This window comes from Ostrinia furnacalis, unplaced genomic scaffold (genome assembly GCF_004193835.3).
Source record: "Ostrinia furnacalis isolate ACB-3 unplaced genomic scaffold, ASM419383v2 OfSCF1802, whole genome shotgun sequence".
Lineage (NCBI taxonomy): Eukaryota > Metazoa > Arthropoda > Insecta > Lepidoptera > Crambidae > Ostrinia > Ostrinia furnacalis.
The window spans coordinates 204,341-231,637 of NW_021132041.1; the positions used below are offsets into that span (position 1 = coordinate 204,341).

At 40.5% G+C, this 27,297-nt stretch overlaps 3 protein-coding genes across 5 annotated transcripts; 1 reads left to right on the forward strand and 2 right to left on the reverse strand.

Moving 5' to 3' along the window:
- Window positions 1–416: 416 nt before the first annotated feature.
- LOC114353734 (phenoloxidase-activating enzyme-like) lies at window positions 417–3,698 on the reverse strand. The gene is made up of 5 exons (XM_028305816.1): window positions 3,517–3,698; window positions 2,819–2,981; window positions 2,081–2,262; window positions 1,295–1,446; window positions 417–718 (listed from the first exon to the last, which is right to left on the reverse strand). The coding sequence occupies exons 1-5, from the start codon at window positions 3,590–3,592 to the stop codon at window positions 458–460; spliced, it is 834 nt and encodes a 277-aa protein (XP_028161617.1). The 5' UTR covers window positions 3,593–3,698; the 3' UTR covers window positions 417–457.
- Window positions 3,699–7,530: 3,832 nt separating this feature from the next.
- LOC114353727 (phenoloxidase-activating enzyme-like) lies at window positions 7,531–22,537 on the reverse strand. Of its 3 annotated transcripts, none has more exons than XM_028305809.1 (9): window positions 22,406–22,537; window positions 17,414–17,571; window positions 16,576–16,709; window positions 11,014–11,171; window positions 10,316–10,478; window positions 9,578–9,759; window positions 8,792–8,943; window positions 7,950–8,215; window positions 7,531–7,648 (listed from the first exon to the last, which is right to left on the reverse strand). In XM_028305809.1, exons 1-8 carry the CDS (start codon window positions 22,461–22,463, stop codon window positions 7,955–7,957), a joined length of 1,266 nt encoding a protein of 421 aa, XP_028161610.1. In that variant the 5' UTR covers window positions 22,464–22,537; the 3' UTR covers window positions 7,531–7,648; window positions 7,950–7,954. The 3 variants fall into 3 exon arrangements, with proteins under 3 accessions (XP_028161610.1, XP_028161608.1, XP_028161609.1); XM_028305807.1 differs by having other exon boundaries at window positions 7,557–7,653; window positions 7,955–8,215; window positions 22,406–22,502; XM_028305808.1 differs by lacking the exon at window positions 7,531–7,648 and having other exon boundaries at window positions 7,914–8,215.
- Window positions 11,731–16,214, forward strand: LOC114353728 (uncharacterized). The gene is made up of 2 exons (XM_028305810.1): window positions 11,731–12,718; window positions 16,061–16,214. Exons 1-2 carry the CDS (start codon window positions 11,892–11,894, stop codon window positions 16,071–16,073), a joined length of 840 nt encoding a protein of 279 aa, XP_028161611.1. The 5' UTR covers window positions 11,731–11,891; the 3' UTR covers window positions 16,074–16,214.
- Window positions 22,538–27,297: the final 4,760 nt, after the last annotated feature.

The following is a 27,297-nucleotide window of genomic DNA, read 5'->3' on the forward strand; positions in this document are numbered from 1 at the left end:
TCAGTTCTTTCGTTCACAATAAAAAAAAATGAAACACAATACATAAGTTTCATTATTTTAATAATTCTTCTTCTTTGCCAGGCCCATTCCCATTTTATTTGGGGTCGGCCCTCCTAATCGTGCGACTCCAGGCGGTTAATAGCAGTTCTAAATGAACTAGGGCCGAAGCTGACCACGCCCACCAGCTCGTGCCGGGTCCCGGTGCTCAGCATCAGGGGGCCGCCGGAGTCGCCGTTGCAGGAGTAAGAAAGTAGATGACGTATCTACGTGTCCGTTCCATGCAGACAGTTACTATGCAGCTTGTCTTCTATCTAAAGAACAGATTCTTTCAGTCTTTTGTGGCTGAAGTAATAGGTTTCTTAATGCAGACCACTCGACAGCGATCTGATGGTAATAGACAAAAGAAAATTCGAAGCTCATAATACTTATTTATTTGTACATGACAAGTCTAAATGAACTAGGGCCGCAAGTGCCTCCGTATCCACGCGGAGTACGGATAGACGCTAGTGTAGACCCCGGGCAGGCCCTCCGTGCCGCAGTTCACGAGCCCGAAGCTGACCACGCCCACCAGCTCGTGCCGGGTCCCGGTGCTCAGCATCAGGGGGCCGCCGGAGTCGCCGTTGCAGGTGTCTTTCCCCGCCTCGCCGCCGGCGCAGAGCTGATAGCTCCAGAGTGTCGGTGGTTTGGATAGGCGCGAGGTGAAGCTCTTTTGACAATCCTGTGAAAAAGTTAGAAACACGGTATAGATCGTTTCATCCACGAAGACGCGCCCCACCAATTTTTGGTCGAGGGAAGCGCGGTGTGCTGGAGTTTGATCCGAGCAATCCGAGCGTTATGTGGGGTGCGTCTTCGTGGATGAAACGATCTATCTGTACTTTTAGCATCGGCGATCGGCGATTTTGCGACTATTCGATGCAGCCATCGCGATTTTGCGACTTTATGCGTTCGGATGCGGTATCGGTTTTAGACATTTTCGGTATCATTAAGGAATGAAAAACTAATAATTTTCGCTCCAAAATGCAATTAGAATACGACGCATGATCTTCTCAAGAATTGACAATCACGCATCAGCACATTAATCTACCTCAAAACATTGAGCTGTCATTTTGCGGTTAGCTATACTGTACTATCGGCCACAGTTCCAGCAACCCATTTTCGGCCAAGTCGTCTCGTTCTATCGCAAAGAATCACCATTTGATGACAGCGAGAGAAAAAAACGGAAATGGGTAGCTAGAACTGTGGCCAATATTACAAAGTTACATAGTTATCAGTAATAAAGATATTTTCATCATACCTCTGTCTTAATAATCGGTACTTTGAGGTCTTGCTTGATCGTACTCTTGGTGGTCATGTTCACCTTTCCCCATCCAGCTACGTACGCTTCCAGATCAGCTGGGTCTTGACTCGAGATGTCCGAGGCAGGCAGACATATTGGACGAATGAAGTCTGCGAAATTAAATTTAAATAGGTACATTTCATATTATATCATAAGTCATGCTTAGTTTTGGGCTATACTACGAGTAGGAAACTAGATTGGTTCCCCTGTCAAAATTATCAAATGATTGACACTGTTTATTAGCCACTGATACTTTTAACACGAAATGTTGTTGCAAGTATCATACAATCGTTTTGGAGTTAAGATTCAGCAGGTAATCCAATGGTTCTTTATTATTTTATTTGGCAAAAAAGTTGACTGTCGGCACTACTCCACTCACACACAAGAGTGTTGCCAAGAAGTGACGATCAAGTCTACTAGATGGCTGTAGTAGATAGGTATGAGCACGTATGAGGTTGAACTGGTTGATTTTATTTCTACAGAAACCAATTTTGACAAGCCGTGTAAAGCCTCTGTATTACAATATCAACCTACAGAATAGCTTAAGTGCCTTCACCACCATCATCATCATCATCATTTCAGCCTATTAGGACGTCCACTGCTGTATATAGACCTCTCTCAATGATTTCCATAATGACCGATCGATACTTAGCTGACCGCATCCAGCGCCTTCCTGCTACTTAAGCGCTTTAAGAAACTTGAAACTATTGGTAAATAGAATTAATAAAGTGATAAGCAGTTTACCTGTATAAGGTGCAGGACTAGCTAGCCTAATTAGAGCAATATCGTGCCGGCTGTTATCAGCATTGTACTCTGGGTGTGTGATGATGTCTTCGATGCCGATGGTGACGACCGGATCCGCGCAGTCGGAATCCACGCAGTCACGTTCAGAGCTGGTGTCGTACTCCCCTAGACGGACGTTTATACTGCAAAGTAATGTTAATGTTTTTTATTATCTCTTGGCAAAAATAGATGTATCACTATTTAGTGCAAGTTTACTAAGTAATTTGTGGTAATAGTATCTTACAATTTCGATTTCGGAATTATTTTGTATCTATGTCTAGTGCACAGTTGGCAATGTCCTGCAATCTGTGAAGGTTCAGGCAAATTAACGCGCGCAGCCTGCGTGCGCGATGGCGAGCAGAGGTGGAATTGTGTAATAAAGCAATCGTAATCATTTGACAGTTCATAACGTACGATTATTCTGTCAAACGCTTTGTTTAACTGACTTTATCGTACGTTATGAACTGTCAAATGATTACGATTGCTTTACACAACTCCATCTATGATGTCGTGTATGAATTTATAGCGATGAATTGACATCAACACGTCCTGTCATTGGTCGCGGCGATCTATGCAAGCGCAGTGATCGCCATCGCCGACGCGAGTTGCACGCGTTGGTTTGGCCGAAGCTTTAGCGTTGCATCCGTATTAACAAAGTTTAAGACTTTTAATTGTTTTTGAGATAAGAAAAGATCTTACGGTGGCCAAGCACCCTTCCCTTTGATACAATGGGCGGCGGTGACCACGTATCGGTTGCTGATGAGAGCTCCGCCGCAGTACGTCTTGATCAGGCCATTGTCCTTCCTTTTGTACTCGAGGAGCGCCATCCAAGGGTACTCGTCTATGGCAGTATCGTTACCACCTACAACAATCATTTCTTTGAGAATCTTGAGAATACCTGTTTAATTTTGAAATTATTTTTGTCATGGGACAGGCATGCAATCGCTATCAAGGTTATGGGATACTGAACTGTCTACTGTATAGGCCGTCTTCTACCAAAGTCCTGAAATTTCAGAACTTGTGACACTTTCCCTTAGGTCATGCCTTCAGCGATTAAGGTTTTAATACAATAAAAACGCATGATGTTCCAATTTAATTTTAAGTTCATGAAGGATGCAATCCTACTTGTAATATTATAAATGCGAAAGTTTGTATGCATGTCTGGATGTTTGTTACTCTTTCACGCAAAAACTACTAAGCGGATTTGGATGAAACTTTACAGTATCATTGTTTATAACCCAGAATAACATATAGGCTATAATTTATGACGATATGTGTCAAACTAAATTTCACGCGGGTGAAGCCGCGGACAAAAGCTAGTAAAGTGATAAATGATTGACTAAAATTGCTTCAGTTCATAAACTAGTAGCATAGAAGTGGCAGAAGGTTACACTCACCAAAAATCCTCGAGGCAGAGTTAGCATCTACACCGCAGCATGAGCTGTCGATGTGCGGCGGGAACGCCGTCGTCATGTCTGGACAGTCTGCGCTGGCCCTGGACAGCTCCTCCGCGGGGGGAGGGCCACAGCACACGGTGCGTTTGCCAGTCAGGCACCTGGAAGGTGACCCGGGAATACCACTCACTGAATAATCAGGAAGTCTCAAAAACGATTACCTATGACGTTATGGCATTTTTCATGGAGTTCTCGTAACAAATTCGTGGCTAACACGAGTTGTAAACCTTTTATTCTGACATAACTTTGGCAGCCTTTTTGTCATATAATGAACAACGAGAAAATCTTGTTCAGAGTAGTATAGATGCCCTCATTTAACGGAATGCAGCTGAATAAGAAGGACCCTGTATTAAAACCACTCACTGATTAATCAAGAAATCTCAGAAACTATAAAACCTACAAACTTTGGGCAGGTAGGTACCTTATAGGATGTAGACATCCACTAAGAACGGATTTTACGAAAGTCCACCCCGTACGCGTACTAAGTCGCGGACGACCGCTATAGAAATTAACACGATTTAGTCAAGGTACAGATGCCAGTATATTATAGACTAGCTTTCCGCCTGTGTCTTCGCCCGCGTGGACTACATTTTTTTTTTTTCAAAATAAAATGTAGCCTATGTTACTCGTGGATAATGTAGCTTTCGAATGGTGAAAGTGAGCTGTATTGTTATCGTTCGTTCACTCACTCACTCCGACGTGCGGCGGCGATCGCCAGTAATAAACGAGCTAACTCGCTAAACGGTCGTTTGATTGCTATTCCCTCTAACGCGTATATAACATCTGGCGACGGGTACCCTCAAGTGCAAAATAAAGTGAACATGTCGAGCTTAATTGGAAATATTAGCGTTTTTGACCACAAAATTCACGAGTGGTCAATATTTTATAGTCGGCTGTCTCAGTTTATCAAGCTAAATAAAATAGTGGAGGACAATAAGAGTGCGGTATTGCTGACACATCTTTCTGACGAGTCATACCGTTTAGCGCGGGATCTAGTACATCCGAAAGAGCTTGAAAAATTATCTTATCAAGATCTAACGAAAGCGTTGGAAGATCATTTCACACCAAAGAGGTCAACTTTTGCCGATAGGGCAAATTTTTACGAAGCATCGAGATTCGAAAATGAGAGTATCGAGGACTGGGCGGCACGTCTCAGAGGGCTAGCCGTATACTGCGAGTTTGGATCGGCGCTGGATACCTTATTGCGGGATCGCTTCGTATTGGGCCTGGGTGCGGGTATGGTTCGAGATCGCCTGTTCGAGCAAGACTCAGCTTCGCTAACGCTAGCCAGGGCGCTGGAGATAGCCCAGCAAGCCGAGTGTGCGAGGCGCGCGCGCAGCAGCGTCGGAGTGGAGCCGAGCATCAAGGAGGAGCCTGTGTACCGCGTGAGCGAGCGTCGGGGCTGCCAAGGACGACGTGGAGCGGCTGCGAGCGACAGCGATACGAGGTGCACGGTGTGTGGGCTGAAGAACCACGATGCGTCAAAGTGTCGTTATAAAAACTACAGGTGTCAAGTGTGTGGTGAAAAAGGGCATTTAAAGAAAGTGTGTAAAGTGCAGCGGGATGGAGTGTGGTAAGTCGGAGATTCCGTTACATGTTTTTGACTTTCTTAGCACTAACTAATGTTTGCAATTCTCTAAGTTTACGTTACGTAGAACACATTTAAAGACAATAACTGAACGGAACATTTTTTTATCCACAACGAGGAATCTCTTGCCATTCATTTGATGATCAGCGAGCTTCACTCGGAATCCTAAACCACAGAGGAATTGGCTGTTACCACTAGACCACAGTGGTGGTTGTTACTTTACGATTAAATTCGATATACCTACATATTATTAGAGTGTGAGAGAAAGGGAAAGAGTTTGTGTGTGTGTGTGTGTGTGTGTGTGTGTGTGTGTGTGTGTGTGTGTGTGTGTGTGTGTGTGTGTGTGTGTGTGTGAGAGAGAGAGAGAGAGAGAGAAGGGTGTAATGATTTAATTTAAAGTAAATGTTCAAAATGTCCGCCGTTGACCTGAATGCACATTCGACAACGACGCAAAAAAATTCTTTGTAAAACCTTCTTCTTCATTTTAATTTGGTTTTGTGCTTCAGTCAGCTTTGTCCGCAGTTCATCAATATTTACATATTCCCTATTGTATACCAGATGAAGGGCAAGAGCTTCCTCGTTGTGGATAAAAAAAAATTCTGTTCAGTTATTGTCTCTAAATGTGTTCTACATAACGTAAACTTAGGGGATTGCAAACATTAGTTAGTCCTAAGAAAGTCAAAAACATGTAACGGAATCTCCGACTTACCACTTTAGTGGAGCGATTACAGAAAATAATGGCCTATTAAGTACATGTTTTTTTGTGTTATTATGAAAGTTCAGAAAACTGCGCAGTTTTTTAAATTATTTTGGACCTATGGAATTACTTTTTTTTTTTAACTTTTAAGTTGAAAATTTTAGGATGTTCCGCTAAAAGCATATTTTTTTATGTTTCTAGCAAAAATGTTGTATCTTGCATCAAAGATAGGAAGTTGATTATTTTTTTCAAAAATCTGCAATTAATAGGGAATCTGTCAAAAAAAAGAAATCTGAGAAAAGTCGACCCAAAAAAAATATAAAAAAATTTAAAGCCTACTGGGTCGTACAATTTGAAAAAATCACAAAATTAACGATAACTTCTAAACTATGAAAAATCGTAGAACATACATGGGGGTGAAATCGATAGGTCTAGTCCTCACCTATCACCTGCTTTCGGCTTGACACCTTACAAGAAACACCCTGTATATAGATTAAGCATTTCCGTACATTTTGTTGTTCATCACAACTTTACAACAAGTAAACATTATCCGCTAAAACTCGGAACGGACAGTCGCCCTACTAAAATGACGTATCCTTTAAATGGTTCTTAACTGTTGTGAGTCAGGTCAGATTACATGTTTTCAAGAATAACATTACAATCACCATTAGTTTAATGCACAGACTATGTTTTTTGAATGGATTACCTTATATACTTTATCCATGGCTAAAGAGGTGTGTGCGTGTGTGCTTGTTAGTAAAGTAGATAGATATACATTTATAATAATATTTATTTGTATTATGTATAGTTTTCACCCTTTTTAGTTTCCGACTATTTTGTATTTGTATAGTTTGCTCGAACTTTAGGTAAATTACCTTCAACTTCCGTGTATTTTATGTTTCTCCGAGACATACCGTCATTTGCTTGAACGAAGCCGCGGTTATAAGATTTTTTTTGTTTATTGGTATTTATTTCCCTGCTATATCGAGTAACGGGTTGCTTGGGGATCCGTGCAGTATTTTCTCCCAATTCAAACTGTCTTTGCTTCAAAGATTTCGTAATAAAATACATTGATTCTTATTTTTACGATGACACCACGTAAAAATTTCATGCGTTTTACGAATTTAAAATTAGTGATATCAAATTCAAAAGTATTATAATTTAGAACAATATTATGAAAACAGGTTTTGAGTTAATCAGTCAATAACTGTTTATAAAGCATTTGATTAATATTATTTCACAAAAGGAAAAAGTATCTAAATATTTACTATTTTCTATTTCGATTACACAATTAACAACAATTTTAAAGGAAAATCATAAGAAAACACTGAGTCACACCGAGTGTGTTCTTTTTCCGGGGTTTACCTATTAGAATTAAATTACGATATCGCTTCGTCTTTCGCTTTATTTGCTGTTGTTCGAATATGTCACATGAATAAATTGTATGTTAATAACAAAGCCATTCCATTTTCATGTTGGAATACGAGTATTATTATTATTAAAAAACTTTCATCTTTTACTTAGTCCGGATTTATGTTTTATTAAAAATGAAAATTCACACAAATATGAACGGGCGATAGGTGGAGTAAATGATTTCTCAGGTGGAGTCTACCTAATCTAATCTAGCTAAATCAGGACATCAGTTCTTTCGTTCACAATAAAAAAAAATGAAACACAATACATAAGTTTCATTATTTTAATAATTCTTCTTCTTTGCCAGGCCCATTCCCATTTTATTTGGGGTCGGCCCTCCTAATCGTGCGACTCCAGGCGGTTAATAGCAGTTCTAAATGAACTAGGGCCGAAGCTGACCACGCCCACCAGCTCGTGCCGGGTCCCGGTGCTCAGCATCAGGGGGCCGCCGGAGTCGCCGTTGCAGGAGTAAGAAAGTAGATGACGTATCTACGTGTCCGTTCCATGCAGACAGTTACTATGCAGCTTGTCTTCTATCTAAAGAACAGATTCTTTCAGTCTTTTGTGGCTGAAGTAATAGGTTTCTTAATGCAGACCACTCGACAGCGATCTGATGGTAATAGACAAAAGAAAATTCGAAGCTCATAATACTTATTTATTTGTACATGACAAGTCTAAATGAACTAGGGCCGCAAGTGCCTCCGTATCCACGCGGAGTACGGATAGACGCTAGTGTAGACCCCGGGCAGGCCCTCCGTGCCGCAGTTCACGAGCCCGAAGCTGACCACGCCCACCAGCTCGTGCCGGGTCCCGGTGCTCAGCATCAGGGGGCCGCCGGAGTCGCCGTTGCAGGTGTCTTTCCCCGCCTCGCCGCCGGCGCAGAGCTGATAGCTCCAGAGTGTCGGTGGTTTGGATAGGCGCGAGGTGAAGCTCTTTTGACAATCCTGTGAAAAAGTTAGAAACACGGTATAGATCGTTTCATCCACGAAGACGCGCCCCACCAATTTTTGGTCGAGGGAAGCGCGGTGTGCTGGAGTTTGATCCGAGCAATCCGAGCGTTATGTGGGGTGCGTCTTCGTGGATGAAACGATCTATCTGTACTTTTAGCATCGGCGATCGGCGATTTTGCGACTATTCGATGCAGCCATCGCGATTTTGCGACTTTATGCGTTCGGATGCGGTATCGGTTTTAGACATTTTCGGTATCATTAAGGAATGAAAAACTAATAATTTTCGCTCCAAAATGCAATTAGAATACGACGCATGATCTTCTCAAGAATTGACAATCACGCATCAGCACATTAATCTACCTCAAAACATTGAGCTGTCATTTTGCGGTTAGCTATACTGTACTATCGGCCACAGTTCCAGCAACCCATTTTCGGCCAAGTCGTCTCGTTCTATCGCAAAGAATCACCATTTGATGACAGCGAGAGAAAAAAACGGAAATGGGTAGCTAGAACTGTGGCCAATATTACAAAGTTACATAGTTATCAGTAATAAAGATATTTTCATCATACCTCTGTCTTAATAATCGGTACTTTGAGGTCTTGCTTGATCGTACTCTTGGTGGTCATGTTCACCTTTCCCCATCCAGCTACGTACGCTTCCAGATCAGCTGGGTCTTGACTCGAGATGTCCGAGGCAGGCAGACATATTGGACGAATGAAGTCTGCGAAATTAAATTTAAATAGGTACATTTCATATTATATCATAAGTCATGCTTAGTTTTGGGCTATACTACGAGTAGGAAACTAGATTGGTTCCCCTGTCAAAATTATCAAATGATTGACACTGTTTATTAGCCACTGATACTTTTAACACGAAATGTTGTTGCAAGTATCATACAATCGTTTTGGAGTTAAGATTCAGCAGGTAATCCAATGGTTCTTTATTATTTTATTTGGCAAAAAAGTTGACTGTCGGCACTACTCCACTCACACACAAGAGTGTTGCCAAGAAGTGACGATCAAGTCTACTAGATGGCTGTAGTAGATAGGTATGAGCACGTATGAGGTTGAACTGGTTGATTTTATTTCTACAGAAACCAATTTTGACAAGCCGTGTAAAGCCTCTGTATTACAATATCAACCTACAGAATAGCTTAAGTGCCTTCACCACCATCATCATCATCATCATTTCAGCCTATTAGGACGTCCACTGCTGTATATAGACCTCTCTCAATGATTTCCATAATGACCGATCGATACTTAGCTGACCGCATCCAGCGCCTTCCTGCTACTTAAGCGCTTTAAGAAACTTGAAACTATTGGTAAATAGAATTAATAAAGTGATAAGCAGTTTACCTGTATAAGGTGCAGGACTAGCTAGCCTAATTAGAGCAATATCGTGCCGGCTGTTATCAGCATTGTACTCTGGGTGTGTGATGATGTCTTCGATGCCGATGGTGACGACCGGATCCGCGCAGTCGGAATCCACGCAGTCACGTTCAGAGCTGGTGTCGTACTCCCCTAGACGGACGTTTATACTGCAAAGTAATGTTAATGTTTTTTATTATCTCTTGGCAAAAATAGATGTATCACTATTTAGTGCAAGTTTACTAAGTAATTTGTGGTAATAGTATCTTACAATTTCGATTTCGGAATTATTTTGTATCTATGTCTAGTGCACAGTTGGCAATGTCCTGCAATCTGTGAAGGTTCAGGCAAATTAACGCGCGCAGCCTGCGTGCGCGATGGCGAGCAGAGGTGGAATTGTGTAATAAAGCAATCGTAATCATTTGACAGTTCATAACGTACGATTATTCTGTCAAACGCTTTGTTTAACTGACTTTATCGTACGTTATGAACTGTCAAATGATTACGATTGCTTTACACAACTCCATCTATGATGTCGTGTATGAATTTATAGCGATGAATTGACATCAACACGTCCTGTCATTGGTCGCGGCGATCTATGCAAGCGCAGTGATCGCCATCGCCGACGCGAGTTGCACGCGTTGGTTTGGCCGAAGCTTTAGCGTTGCATCCGTATTAACAAAGTTTAAGACTTTTAATTGTTTTTGAGATAAGAAAAGATCTTACGGTGGCCAAGCACCCTTCCCTTTGATACAATGGGCGGCGGTGACCACGTATCGGTTGCTGATGAGAGCTCCGCCGCAGTACGTCTTGATCAGGCCATTGTCCTTCCTTTTGTACTCGAGGAGCGCCATCCAAGGGTACTCGTCTATGGCAGTATCGTTACCACCTACAACAATCATTTCTTTGAGAATCTTGAGAATACCTGTTTAATTTTGAAATTATTTTTGTCATGGGACAGGCATGCAATCGCTATCAAGGTTATGGGATACTGAACTGTCTACTGTATAGGCCGTCTTCTACCAAAGTCCTGAAATTTCAGAACTTGTGACACTTTCCCTTAGGTCATGCCTTCAGCGATTAAGGTTTTAATACAATAAAAACGCATGATGTTCCAATTTAATTTTAAGTTCATGAAGGATGCAATCCTACTTGTAATATTATAAATGCGAAAGTTTGTATGCATGTCTGGATGTTTGTTACTCTTTCACGCAAAAACTACTAAGCGGATTTGGATGAAACTTTACAGTATCATTGTTTATAACCCAGAATAACATATAGGCTATAATTTATGACGATATGTGTCAAACTAAATTTCACGCGGGTGAAGCCGCGGACAAAAGCTAGTAAAGTGATAAATGATTGACTAAAATTGCTTCAGTTCATAAACTAGTAGCATAGAAGTGGCAGAAGGTTACACTCACCAAAAATCCTCGAGGCAGAGTTAGCATCTACACCGCAGCATGAGCTGTCGATGTGCGGCGGGAACGCCGTCGTCATGTCTGGACAGTCTGCGCTGGCCCTGGACAGCTCCTCCGCGGGGGGAGGGCCACAGCACACGGTGCGTTTGCCAGTCAGGCACCTGGAAGGTGACCCGGGAATACCACTCACTGAATAATCAGGAAGTCTCAAAAACGATTACCTATGACGTTATGGCATTTTTCATGGAGTTCTCGTAACAAATTCGTGGCTAACACGAGTTGTAAACCTTTTATTCTGACATAACTTTGGCAGCCTTTTTGTCATATAATGAACAACGAGAAAATCTTGTTCAGAGTAGTATAGATGCCCTCATTTAACGGAATGCAGCTGAATAAGAAGGACCCTGTATTAAAACCACTCACTGATTAATCAAGAAATCTCAGAAACTATAAAACCTACAAACTTTGGGCAGGTAGGTACCTTATAGGATGTAGACATCCACTAAGAACGGATTTTACGAAAGTCCACCCCGTACGCGTACTAAGTCGCGGACGACCGCTATAGAAATTAACACGATTTAGTCAAGGTACAGATGCCAGTATATTATAGACTAGCTTTCCGCCTGTGTCTTCGCCCGCGTGGACTACATTTTTTTTTTTTCAAAATAAAATGTAGCCTATGTTACTCGTGGATAATGTAGCTTTCGAATGGTGAAAGTGAGCTGTATTGTTATCGTTCGTTCACTCACTCACTCCGACGTGCGGCGGCGATCGCCAGTAATAAACGAGCTAACTCGCTAAACGGTCGTTTGATTGCTATTCCCTCTAACGCGTATATAACATCTGGCGACGGGTACCCTCAAGTGCAAAATAAAGTGAACATGTCGAGCTTAATTGGAAATATTAGCGTTTTTGACCACAAAATTCACGAGTGGTCAATATTTTATAGTCGGCTGTCTCAGTTTATCAAGCTAAATAAAATAGTGGAGGACAATAAGAGTGCGGTATTGCTGACACATCTTTCTGACGAGTCATACCGTTTAGCGCGGGATCTAGTACATCCGAAAGAGCTTGAAAAATTATCTTATCAAGATCTAACGAAAGCGTTGGAAGATCATTTCACACCAAAGAGGTCAACTTTTGCCGATAGGGCAAATTTTTACGAAGCATCGAGATTCGAAAATGAGAGTATCGAGGACTGGGCGGCACGTCTCAGAGGGCTAGCCGTATACTGCGAGTTTGGATCGGCGCTGGATACCTTATTGCGGGATCGCTTCGTATTGGGCCTGGGTGCGGGTATGGTTCGAGATCGCCTGTTCGAGCAAGACTCAGCTTCGCTAACGCTAGCCAGGGCGCTGGAGATAGCCCAGCAAGCCGAGTGTGCGAGGCGCGCGCGCAGCAGCGTCGGAGTGGAGCCGAGCATCAAGGAGGAGCCTGTGTACCGCGTGAGCGAGCGTCGGGGCTGCCAAGGACGACGTGGAGCGGCTGCGAGCGACAGCGATACGAGGTGCACGGTGTGTGGGCTGAAGAACCACGATGCGTCAAAGTGTCGTTATAAAAACTACAGGTGTCAAGTGTGTGGTGAAAAAGGGCATTTAAAGAAAGTGTGTAAAGTGCAGCGGGATGGAGTGAATCGGTTAAACAACATGAGCGTGGAACCGGATGCGGATGAACATAATTGTAAAGAATGTAAATTGTTTAATGCGAGGTACGTAGCCTATGATCCTATCAAACTAGACATATTAGTTGAAAACATCAATCTCACTATGGAATTGGACTCAGGTTCAGGTTCTAGTGTTATATCAGAAGACTTATATTTAAAAATGTTTACAAGATTTAATTTAAAACCATCAGATTTAAAAATGTGTTTTTACAATGGACATAAAATCACACCATTAGGCTATTTTATTGGCAAAGTCTCATATTTAAATCAATGTAATCATATTAAGTTTTATGTTATTAAAAACGGGGGCCCTGGACTATTGGGTCGTGACTTTATGTCTAAATTTAATATTTGTTTTACAACTTATAACAATAGTATTATTTGTCAACAACAACGTGAGGTACAGCAATTACTGAATGCATTTCCTGACGTTTGGAAGGATGAGTTAGGTTGCTTTAATAAATTTGAAATTGAATTACATTTAAAGGATGATGCACAGCCGAAGTTTTTTAAGCCACGCTCAATTCCATTCGCCCTTAAGGAAAAAGTTTATACAGAGTTGGATAGATTAGTAAAATTGGGAATATTAGTGCCTGTAACTTTTTCTGAATACGCTACACCTATAGTGCCTGTGCTTAAAGAAAATGGTAAAATAAAAATTGCCGGAGATTTTTCTTGCACACTAAATAAGGTTTTAAAAATAGATAAATACCCCTTACCCCGCATCGAAGAGGTTTTTGCAAAAATTAGTGGCGGTGAATTTTACTCTAAGTTAGATTTAAGTAACGCGTACAATCAATTTAGGATAAAAGAGTCATCACAACACTTAACTACAATTAATACGCCCAAGGGCCTATTCAAATATACGCGCCTAGTGTACGGACTCGCAAATGCTCCGGCAATTTTTCAGCGAACGATGGAGACATTGCTGTCAGGAATAGAAGGCGTAAGTTGTTGGCTTGATGACATATGTTGTACGGGTCCTACTCCTGAAATTCACTTGGCCAGGCTAACGGAAGTACTGAGAAGATTGCAGGACGCCGGGCTTAAGTTACAGAGGGATAAATGTTCTTTTTTCCAACCGAGTGTTACGTACCTAGGGTATGTTATCGACAAAAACGGTTTAAAAACATGCCCGAATAAAGTTGCAGCGATATTAGACGCACCCATCCCCACCAACGTGACTGAAGTTAAACGTTTTCTAGGCGTAGTTAATTATTACCGTAACTTTATTCCGAATGCATCGGCATTAATGCACCCGTTACATAAGTTACTACGGGAGGGCGCGCCGTGGCGCTGGACAGAGGCCGAGCAGGCCGCGCTGGACGCGGTGAAGCGCGAGCTGGCGTCGGAGCGGGTGCTGGCGGGCTTCGACCCGGCCGCGCCGCTCGTGCTGAGCGTGGACGCGGGCCCGGCCGGGCTCGGCGCGGTGCTGGCGCACGTCGACGCCGAGGGCCGCGAGCGCCCGATCGCGTTCGGCTCGCGATCCTTGTTGGCCAGCGAAAGAAATTATAGCCAAATACAGAAGGAGGCGACGGCTATTATATTTGGAGTTAAGCATTTCCACCAATATTTATATGGCCGCAGAGAACCGTTTATATTGAAAACGGATCACCGCCCCCTCCTTTCTATATTTGGTAAGAAAAATGGTATTTCAGTTACGGCTGCCTCCCGTTTACAACGTTATGCCATTATACTATCCGCATACAACTATAATGTACAATACGTGAGCAGTAAAAATAATTTAGTTGCAGATTTCTTTTCACGAGCCCCGCTGCCGTTATCTATTGATAACAACGTAAACAAGGAAGAGGACGCCCAATGTTTTCTCTTTCTAGACGTAGTCGCGGGCGCAAAACCGGTTTCATTTGACGAGATACAGCGGGCCACCGCGAGCGATAGCACCTTACAAACCGTCGTTAAGTATATGAATAGTGGCTGGCCGAGACGAATTAAATGCAATGACGTATCACCATATTTTAATTGCAAAGCTGATCTAGAATTAAATGATGGATGTTTATTTAGAGGTCATAGGATCGTAATACCGAGTAAGTTTCGCAGTCGGATGCTAGAAGAGTTACACTCGTCACATTTTGGCATAGTTAAAAGTAAAAGTAATGCGCGAAGCAGAATGTGGTGGCCGGGAATCGACGGCGATATCGAGTCGTGGGTGGGGGCGTGCGGCGTGTGCGCGGGACTGCGCGCCGCGCCGCCGCGCGCGCCGCCCGCGCCCTGGCCGCGCGCGCCCGGGCCTTGGCACCGCATTCATATTGATTACATGAGTATAAAACAATGCGTTTACTTAATAATCATAGATTCTTTTAGCAAATGGTTAGAATGCATTCAAATGAATTGCGGTACCTCGACTGGTATGCTTATTTCTAAGCTAAAATATATTTTTTCAAGATTCGGTATACCTAAAGTCATTGTGTCAGATAATGATATAAAAATTTGTTCCTTAGAATTTGAAATGTTTTGCAAAAGTAACGGTATTAAATATATAACTTCCCCGGTGTACCATCCTGCTAGTAACGGCCAAGCAGAAAACTCGGTCAAGACTTGTAAAAAAATGATAAAATGCATTTTGTCTGAAAACAATTTACCAAATTCTAAAGTTCAAGAAAAATTGGCGGGTTTTCTGTTTGACTATCGAAACACTATTCACTGCTCCACGGGGGCTACACCGGCCAAGTTGATGATGGGCCGTGATCTGCGCGGTCGCCTAGACTTAATACTACCTAACAAAGAAATTCATGATATGATCAGTACATGCACTGCTGATGAACAATTAAATAAAAGCAGATGTTTTGAATTAAATGAGACTGTTATGGCTAAATGGTTTGTTGCCCGAAAATCAGTATGGTCACCGGCTATTATAAAAAAAATTATTGGACAAAGATTGTTTGAAGTATATTTTAAAAATTACAATACTACATGTAAAAGACATTTAGATCAAATTATTAAAGTAAACAAAGGTAATTCCAACAATGTACAAAATAATAGTGAATGTAATACAGAAATAGCGACTGCAGGGTTGTCATCACCATTGCCGCAGCAGGAGCGACCGCTACCACCTTTGTTAACAGACATTGAAAGTTCAATTGACAAATCACTACGCGAAATTAATGACGTAGAAGTCACGAGTGAGCCGGGCGATGGCGATGAGATTTGGGCAGAAGCTAATGATGGTCTTTTAGAAATTGTTAATCGAGGGGAGGATGCGATTGATCGACCTACTGATCCTCCTGTCGAGAGCCAAGACTTAGAGGATGGCGAGGGAGATGGAGATGGAACAGTAGGGCGATCAACAGGCCCTGTATTAAGGCCTAGGACGAAGAAAATAGACTATAAGAAATTATTTTAATATAAGTTGTTTATTGTTAACAGAGTTTCAAAATAGAGAAGAAGGGATTGAGCTGTATTGTTATCGTTCGTTCACTCACTCACTCCGACGTGCGGCGGCGATCGCCAGTAATAAACGAGCTAACTCGCTAAACGGTCGTTTGATTGCTATTCCCTCTAACGCGTATATAACAGAAAGAATTTTTAAAAACGGTCCAGTAGTTTTTGAGCCTATTCATTACAACCAAACAAACAAACAAAGTTTTCCTCTTTATAATATTAGTGTAGATACAGCGTGGAATTTTGAATGCCACCTGAAGGGGTAGTATTCTTAATACTGTAGATAGAATATTTTTGAAAAGAAAGAGTATTCTAACATTTCCAAAAATTCAAGGAATGTTGACTAATATTTTCTGTCTACAGTTTTAAGAGTACTTTCCCTTCAGGTGCACTATTCCGAATCACTTTATTATGCTAGATCCTATATTACTTTATAGACTAAGTCATGATGACTGCTGTGAGTTTAGGCACACTACACTGTCGCTCACTTTATTCCTTACCTGGAGTTTCTTGCGTAAGCAATATCGTTTCTATTTGTAGATCTAACCATATCAGACAAATGTTTGCAATTATTTATTTCTTCGCACTTTCCCGGGTTGCCTTCTGGTGTGTAGCAGTTGTGATCGCAGCAAACCTGAAGTGTAAAGAAAATATCGAATTAAACTAACTAATAGCCAGAATAGATCAACAGACTAGAAGCCACGATAGCCGAACGGTGAAGGAGTCGCACTGGCCGACTCGTGATCCGGGGAACGCGGGTTCGGTCCCCACCGTCGTTCGACTATTGTGGTGAGCTCACTCGTGATACAAGCATATTTAGCTTAGTACGAGGGGCTAACGGGACTATTAGTAATTTAATTTGTGGAATAAAAAATTATTAAAATTATTGTGACGATCTTATAATGTGGAAAAATTCTACATCCATGTGTTAACATTTTCTCAGTTTCTTTGACCAGAAACCTGGGATTCAAAGCCATTCGCCATTTTGTTCGTTCGTTTCAGCCAAATGACGTCTACTGCTGGACAAAGGTCTCCCCCAAGGCTTTCCATAACGACCAGTCCTACGCTGCCCGCATCCAGGTTCTTCCCGCGATGTTCATCAGATCGTCGGTCCACCTAGTAGGAAGCCTAGTGGTTGCCGCCACTCGAGATCATATTCGCCATTTAGCGCACTCTTAAAAAGCCATCGCCCGCGATGCGGTCCACTAATTTTTTTTCTGATACAAAGTCTATTGTTGATCAAAAATATCTTATCAAACACATAAGCCTGACTTCTTAAAGGGACTTCTTTGTTCATAATAAGGCGGTTATAAATATGATATAAGCAATTCGACCAACCTTAGGCGTTTTCTTATCAAATCCGCAACCATACTTCTTCAGTTCCCCGATATTCCGCGTAGGGCTGGCGAGCATCGCCACCATGCTTGGGCAGTCGTGGTATCGGACGCACATACCTTCTTCTCCATTTGGTCTGGTGCAAGTTCCAAGAGAAGACTCTGTGATAGATAGTATCCCGTTAACAAAAGCACGGGACTATTCCCACCTCTAGTTCCCACCGCTGCAACTCCTGTGTAGCCAGGATCTTACAGCTTGACCGCCAATAAAAACCCAACCAGTGAAGGTCAAGTTTGTCCCGGGGGAAAGTTTAACTGCCATTGGACCCGCAACGAAATTCATCAGAAGAACATAGGAGTTCGAAGTTAGCATAAGCAGCAAAAGGTCGCTGGGCCTCAGACTAGGGATGTTGCGAATATTCGCATCCGCATCCGCATATGCGGAACATTCGCATTGATTTTGACATTCGCATCCGCATCCGCATAAATCGACGAGGATCTGATGCGGATGCGGATTTGTAGCAGGTCGCGACAAGAAAGAAAGGGGCAGTCCCGGCGAGTGGCGCGCGTCAACCGAATGTGTTGATTGACCAATAGGAAAGCAATGATTTTTGTTTTTGGACCTCAGTGAATCGGTGACGGTGGCGCGTCTTGCTATTGTTTTGTTGTAATTAGTGAGTAGTTGTGACAAGTGACAAGAACTGAAGCGTACGTTTGATTTTATTGTGGATTTTGTTAAGAACTGAACTAACTGTATTGTTTAACGTAATACGTAATACCTTCATTCGTATTACGAACCTTAAGTAAAGTTTTATTTACTATTTGGATAAGTGAACTATGCCAACACCTACGCAAAGTGAAATTTGGACGTATTTCAAACCTGTGGACAACGACCGGGAGAAATCGCAATGTAAAATATGTAACAAAACATATTCGCGAAAGGGCCGAACAACATCGTCATTAATAAATCAAAATCATTTGAAATCAATGCACGCTAAGGAGTTTGCTTTGTTTGAAAAAGCAAATAACGAAAAGCTACAGAAAATAAAAAATGATGCCGGTAAGTTATATTTTATGCAATATTTTTTTTGTTGAGTCGGGCGTTTATTATTGTCTGACATCGCTGATTTATCCTTATGATATTATAGTAGTTTTGGGTAATTATATAGGTAGTTATTTAAAAACTTGTAATTTCTTTAATAAGGGCCGTTCCTACGAGTTGCGTAAAACTGAATTTTGAATCCAAAATCTTAGATTTGTCATATGAACTAAAATTTAGCTAAAAGTGTAGTTTAAGACAGTTTTTCAAATTTAATTATTAAGTTATATAATAATTACTAAAAGTAATTCATTCTCTACTTTATTATTAAATAAAAAATGATAAATAAGGCTGTGTTTCTTTCTCTACTAAGCCAACACTTAAGTTTTTTGTACAGATCCGCATCCGCATCCGCGGATGTGAGCCTCTTAAAATCCGCATCCGCATCCGCATCCGCGGATGTGGAAAAAAGTGGATCCGCAACATCCCTACCTCAGACACACAGACACACACAGACTTTTAGTAGGCCAAGAGTTTGGTCGGGCAGTTAGTCAGTATGAACATGTATGGGAATGCGCACGTGTACATTACACCGATTTGGTATTGCTCGATTTCTCATACAAATTCGAAGTCGACTCAACTATCTATAAAATTTGTATGTAGTCTGCTAGGTGGCTAATGAATTGTGTGGCGTGACTTTGTTACAATAACTTGACAGAAAAATACAAATGACTCATTATTCTCTCCTTATTCACCATTTTCGGCCGTTTGGTGTAGTGGTTCAGAACGGACTACTATGCCGAGAGGTCCCGGGTTCGATTCCCGGCCGGGCAGAAATTGAAATGATGAATTTTAATTTCTGTGACGGGTCTGGGTGTTACTATGTATAATATGTATGTATTTAAAAAAAAAGTATATAAGTACTATATCCGTTAAGCTAGCACCCATAACACAAGCATTAAGTTGCTTACTTTGGGGTTAGCTGGCGCTGTGTGAAATTGTCCAAAGATTTATTTATTTATTTATTCACCCTTAAGCAGATTTACCTAGCTAAAAACCAGGATAGGAAGGCAGGCTACGATAACTTTTAACCCCATACAAAAATAAACAATCGCAAGTAACTACTAGACGTTATCTCAAGCATGAGATAAACCCAGCTGGGTTTACCAGCGTACATTTAATGTGTGGTATGTAGTATATTTTCCTTCCGCAAAAATATTAAATAGTCAATTATACATTTAGTGACAAGCCCTGTATTACGCACGGGCACAGAATAATGGCACGGGTATTTATTGCACAGAAACTTAAGTAATATAGCATGATTGTCATTAAAATCTTTATTCTGACGTCACATACTTAATCAATACTATAGTTCTAGCACATAACGTGCCTGAGGTATGGGATAATGAGAGCGACGCCGGAGGGTGTTTTTGTAGAAGTCAAACGTCAGCAAGACTTCAGCTTTGTTGCTCTGCCACGTCATAATGTGTCAATCCCAGCCCTCTCGTGCTGCTCCCATACCCGAGGCACTCAGTTAAGCGCTAGATCTACTAAAAGTACAGATCTTCCGAAACCATGGATTTGTCAGCATGGGAAATGGGATACCACGCATATAGCGTCCGAGCAGCAGCTATCTGGAGGAGGAATGGAACAGAGTGTGGCGACGCCACTACAAATTAGTGACCAACAGATGGCGCTGTTACTACTTCACTATGGCACACTCCGCCGCTCATACAAACCTGCATCGCGGTGACGGAGTTTTATATCCTGCCAAGTATATATAGACAAACCAAGATAGTGTAAATCGGACCTTGGTCCTTCCTTATTGTGGTTGAGCATCATATCCCACAAGAGCTTAGAAATGATATTTAATGTTTATATTATTTACTATGTTGCAAACAACTTTACTGCTGTCTATTATTATAAGTTATGGCCCAGCCTATCATATCATAGGAACCGGAAAGTATGAACAGGATAAAGGTGTTGATTATGCGCCAAGTTTCATATCGCATTCGAATATCCCGTTTGCGTAAGTATTAGGTGTTAAAGATCATTTGCAATAGCAATGTAAATGTTTATAGATAGTGATTCAAGAGGAAGGGTTTAAAGTGTAATACATGCATATCAGAATTACACCCGTGCGAAGCCGGGGCGGGTCGCTAGTACTATAAAAGTCTAATTCCCAAAAATATTTCTTCAACTATCAAACCTTTCCGTTTTCCATCCAAGGTGTGTGTCTTCATGATCTGGTATTTTTAGCTATATTTCTTTGCGGACTATCAGATTAATTGAAGCATGGAGGTCAACAAAGGAAAAAACATAGTCAGTCTGGTAATTTAGACTCTAATTTTCAGGGTACTTAGGCACAAGAGTAAAGAAACTACTTTGTGACTAAACAAGTAGGTCTTAAAGTTTTACCTCAGATCATAGAAAGAGAATAGATATGAAGTCGCGCGTAACTACAACGAGAACCAGTGTCCCCACATTTCCCCCACCACAGCTCCCACACACACATTCAACTGTGTAAAAACAAAGCGACTGAGAGTCTACGACAACATGTGCAACCGGCTTAAAAGTGCTGTGATTGGCCAGAAGGCGTGCCTTATGGCCAATCAATGGCCGCGTGACGTGACGCACACTTTGAAAAAAGCAATTAGAGAGAAGAAAGATAAAATGGAGTCGATAAGATATCGATACTTTAAATCCTGGGGGCAAGGCTCGAAATTGGTTTAAAAAATGCTTGTATGAAAACCTTTTTATTATTATACGTTATGTTTATGTTCTTTAACGATTTTTGCATAAAGGAGTCAGTTCCATTTTGTATGGACGAAAAACTCAGAATCAATTATTGGGACTAAATGAAGTTACCTTATATTAATTTACCCCAACCAAAGCTCAATGTCGTTATCGATGGAGTATAGAAGTTATAGACTGACAAAGTTTGTATGAAAAGTCATGGGTTAAGTAGGTACTTGCGATTTTTACCAGTATTTACAATATTGGTAATATATTATTATTTACTTTAATAATAATAACAGGATCACTGTAATTATTATTAACTACTATCGCGCATTAACTTTTTAATTATGGCGAAATTCGTACCGCCTATGTTTATCAAAAATAATGCCTATATTAGGCTTTCAACTAGCTCTTATAGTAATTACATAGTTGACAGTTACTAATCCCTTCTACTATTGTTATTGTTTTTGTAAAAACTTAAAAATCGCAAGCAACTCATGATTTTTTCATTCAAAATTAGAAAATAGAAAATAATAATTTACTTCTATTTATCGATAATAGGAAACCGTATTAGAACACGAGCCCTGCACTATGTTACGACCGGCACATGCGGCCGTACTGTGTATTTTCACGCGTCAGTGGATATCGGAAGAAATAAAATACATTGCGCAGTAGTTACGCATGACATAAAGTGGTTGCTAACTAAATCGTCAATGTACAACGTGTTTGAATTTTTATCACCACTAATTTCGATATCGCAGTAAATGTCACGGCACTGAATTCGTTCGTAAAAATGTTTAGTTTTTTTTATTTATAAGCAAAATACCAATGGATTTGCAATACTTACATGTGGTAAATGACTTCATTGTTCCTGTAGTTCTTCGTTTCACTTATGTTATTGCACGTTACGACGCATTATCCAACAATATCGGAGAACATTTCCTCAGTACGACTGAATCGCGACTAACCTGGCGTCGCGGCCGATGTTCGTTTCTGGGCATATCGCGGAGACACGCGCCACGCCCCCGTTTCACATCTATTCCCTTCTATGATCTGAGAGTTTTACTAATTAAGATCAATAATTATCTCTTTGACATTGCCAGTCTTATCTGTATCAATAAATACACATAGCTACGAGTATGTAAACACAGTAAAGTTATCTTAAAAGAAAGTGTTCTGTTGTAATTATGAGTAAAAATAATGCAAAAAAATACTCACGTCCATGAACGATGAAAACAGCTGACGCTAACACACCAACAAAAATATAAGTATTCATTATTATTAAATATCTCCTACAGTCCGATTCCCGTCTGCGTTTCACTGCAGCACAACAAGGAATGACCACTTATACAATTAATCATCATAATATTCAAGCAGTATTTGCATAGTAGGTATGTTGTAGTGGGTTTTCCTACTTCATTAAGTGATAAGTTTGTAATGTATAAATTGTTTGGAATCAGTAAAAAATTTTGAAAAAAACCCTAATACTATAATGACTAAGATTTTTTCCGGCACTCCAACGAAAAAATTTGAAAATTCACCAAAACACTAAGATTGAGTTTGTCCCAGTAGTATTTTCTCATCATTTGGTAGGAGGTAGGAAGCCATAGTTCCTTTGTAATTGAAGTTCCCTTCCACCTTCAGCCTAATCATCAGTTTCCACCAGGTGTGATGAAGGACAAGAGCTTCCTCGTTGAGAATAAAAACATGTTCTGTCCAGTTACTGCTCTAAATCAGTTCTACGTAATGTAAACTTAGAGGATTCCCAATATTAATTCACTCTAAGAAAGTCAAAAACATGTGACGGAATCACCGACTTACTACTTAAGTGGACCGATTACAGGAAATAGTGGCCCATTAAGTACATGTTTTTTTGTGTTATTATGAATGTTCAGGAAACGGCGCAGTTTTTAAAATGGTTTTGGATCTATGGAAGTTCTTTTTTTTACTTAAACTTTTAAGTTGAAAATTTGATAGTGTTCTGATAAAAGCATAATTTTAATGTTTCTAGCAAAACTTTTGTATCTTGAATCAAAGATAGGAAGATGATTATTTTTTTCAAACATCTTCAATTAATAACGAATCTGTCGAAAAAAAGAAATTTGAAAAAAGTCAACCCAAAAAAAAGATAAAAATGTTTAAAGCCTACTAGGTCATCAAATTTTAAAATATCACAAAATTAACTCTATCTCCTAAACTAAGCACAATCGTATGATACATATGGGGGTGATTTAGGTACACCTTGATGTAAGGAATCTAAATTTTTCTTTTAGACCTCACTGTTTTGGCCACCCTGTATATGATGAACTCAAAGCGCTTCTAGGGTATAATGAATAAAGAGGCGTGTAACACGCTCTTTCTTTTTAAATTCAACAGGATAATAAAATATAATGTTTATTTGCTAATTTTTTATTTACCTCTATTCCATTACATATTCACGAAGAATACAGGTCAAATTAGAATGGAACATTACGGGTATATATTCCGCCTTATCCACATTGTGTATGAGTGTATGTTTGTGTACACCCCGGGCACTCCCGCTGTCCCGCAGTAGTCGATCCCAAAGCTCACTAACCCGACCAGCTCGTGTAGCAGACCATCAGATGTCAACATCAGCGGGCCCCCTGAGTCTCCCTTGCACGCGTCCTTTCCAGGTTCCCCACCGGCGCAAATCTGATGCTTCCAGATACGAAGCGGGTTAAGCGTGCGGTTCACGGCATTTTGGCAGTCCTGTAATGTGAAATGTTTTAGCCATCAACGCTTTATCTGACGATAACGATTTAAGACCCATATTCACAAACTAAAGTCGCTGACATAGCCCGACGGATTAGCAAGCTGAAGAAGCAATGGGCAGGGCACATAGTATGCAGAACTGACGGCCGATGGGGCGGCAAGGTTCTGGAGTGGAGGCCGCGTACCGGAAAACGCAGCGTGGGACGTCCACCCACAAGGTGGACCGACGACATCATAAAGGTAGCAAAAAAGCGCTGGACGCAAGCCGCTACCAACCGGGTAACATGGAAAGCATTGGGGGAGGCCTATGTTCAGCAGTGGACGTCCTATGGCTGGTTCGTGTGTGTCACTCCGCCACTCAAGTATTGTCTATGAACAGGTTTTTGGGACAATTTGCGTCCACGCGCACTGTAAGACCTCATTGTAATTTTTGTGAATACGGGTGTTTATCTCTTCAGGAAGAAGGATAAATCCTATATTAGGGACAGTGTAGACTTCTGGTGTTCTGAGGGCTTAGTGTGAGTTTCAAACGTCCTCACTAGTGAGTGCGTTAAGGCTTGGTATTTCTGCTAAAGTAGGTATTTCGCGCTGTCAAAATCTGCGCGCGCAATACTTCGCCGAAGACAGCGCGCCAAAGAGCTCTCGCGGCTACACAGTATAAAAATACGCAGTTGGTTAGGTTAGGTTGACTTCCTTCCATTCAAGCGTCACACTCACAGCACTTTCTAATACAAATCAAAATATCCAAGTGATACAAATTAAAACAACTTTCAGAATTTTTGGTAATATATTTTAGAATCGAATAAATATAAAATATAACTGCCAAAGTAAACACGGTTCAAAGAGGCGTGGCGTCACCCAACCTTCCGGAAGTTCCACGCCGGCCAAAAGAATTTCAAGATTACGTCACCCGACCTATCGGTAGGTCCTCGGGAGCTTGAGCGATTGGAAAAACATTTTATGATCAGTTACTCGTAGTAGCGATTATTTAGAGCTTGGATAATAAATTATAGTTGTTGCAATTCACGAAACTTTGCATGTGGTTAATTACATTAATCAGTACACGCATCAATTTTGTTCAGTCTTTTTGTTTATTAATAAATAAAAATATCATACTAAAATTGCATACATATTTGTTTGTATTGGTCTGGGTTTCCATAATTTATGTATAACGTATGTACGGGTCTCTGTATCGAAAATCACTATGAGCATCACACGCGGTTACCTGCCGCAGGCACCCGCTCTGAGCACTCATGGGAGTTTATGCAGAGGTCGCTAGAGTTTGACTTTGAGCTTTGTTTATAGTCATTACGAAGCAGATTTTGATGGGAAACTGAACTGTCTTGAATTCGAAAGGGTAATTTGACGGTGTTAGGGGAATTCTAGGAATAAATGCAGAGCCTCCTCATTGAGATTGAGACATTTCGATTTGAGATTTCACTTGACATTGATTGCAATCTGACATGGAGTTTTCAAACACTTGTAAAAATAAAAAGTAATTAAATCAAAAGCAGTAAGTATCTTGTATTGATATCAACTTCGAAGCAAAAGACTCCCAAAATAACTTTCTACCCCTTTTACACGTTTGTCATGAATTACAATATTAAGGAATTGTTAAGCAAAATTTCAAGTAGATTGAACCAAAGAATCACTTTGTCCCATACAAACTTTGCCCCCTTTTTTCACCCCTTTTCATTTCATGACCCCATTTCAGAAAATCGGATGCCTACGTCATACAAAGAACACACCTTCCAACTTTCAGGTATCTACGATATCCGTCAGTCATTTAGGACAAAGCATTTTTATTAGTTGTCCAATACTTTATCGTTCCAGGTATGTCATTGACAGGAGGGCGCTACTATCTTAATGGGTTATTTATTAGTCCCAACTTTATGCCACTTGACATTTCAGAATCGTTTGACTTTAGATACCTAAGCGATTTGATATTCAGATTCTTTTAATGAAATCAAGTTCTAAAATAACTTGAGGTGTTGTACCCGATCAAGCTTTTCATTGCAGGACAGTTAAATAGTTTTATTATTAGTTTCTTCTTAAGTCTTGATTTGTCAGAGTAGGTAAAGGCTCCAGAGCAAAATTTAGCTTTATGATAGTTTTTAATTTTTTTCTTGAAATATTTGACGCCTTGTAATCTCTCGTTAATATAGGTCCACACAAATAAAGAATGTTTGACTTCGACTTTAATAATTATGCTCTTACATAATTATAAATAAACTAGCTTTCCGCCCGCAGCTTCGCCCGCGTAGAATTTTTCGGTTTTTATATAACCTATTACACTCAGATATAATGTGGCTTTCTATTGGTGAAAGATTTTTTAAAATCGGTTCAGCAGATCCCGAGATTATCCCTTACAATTTAACAAATATACAAACACACAAACTTTACCTCTATATAAATTAGATAAAGATAGGTAATTTGAAACCCTATTTTGTTTTATTCTTTTTTTATTTTAAATATTTCACAATCCAAACTAATATTTACTGTATGAAAATGCTAAATAGTAAATATTAGTTTGGATTGTTTAATATCCTATGCTACTAATCCTACTAATATTATATAAAGGCGAAAGTTTGGATGTCATGATGTCTGGATGTCTGGATGTTTGTTACTCTTTCACGCAAAAACTACTGAACGGATTTTGTTGAAACTTTACAGTATTATTGTTTATAACCCAGATGAACATATAGGCTAACTTATGACGATATGTGACAAATAAATTTCAATAAATAAATAAGACGTGCAAAAAGCGCCATCTACCTATCGTCATTGGTTAAAATCTACAGCGCTTGACAAACTACTGTATGACGTTCGTAAATATTCATTCAGGGGAGCCGTGAAACGCCATCTATCAACATGATATCTAACGGGGGTAAAACGAGGTCCACGCGAACGAAGTCGCGGGCGGCCGCTAGTTTATAATAGGTAGCTTTCCCTCCGCAACCTTATTGGTATTCCATGTATGTGTCTTTTAACTGATTTCTGTTAAACATTTCATGTAAAATTTTTCCAGTTATAACTCCATTTACATCTGCATCTGTAAGCTAGGGTTCATGTTCTCCAGCCCAGGTGCCGAGTAAACAGAATCGTCTTTCAGTGACGTGCAGCTGCCCCTATATTTGACCCACTGACCTAATTTTTTATTATTTATTTGTATCAGTGTGCTCTTCTAATAGGTGTAAGACGATTGTATGTAGGTACTATTAATATGTAATTTTAACTCATTGGTTTTGTCTCCTATTTAAGGAATTTACTATGTATCATGAGTAGAGTATTTTTATTTTATGAATTTTAATTTTTAGTCTTCGTTTAAAAGGATGCGAACGATTTAAATTTCAATAGGTAGACAAAATTGATGATTC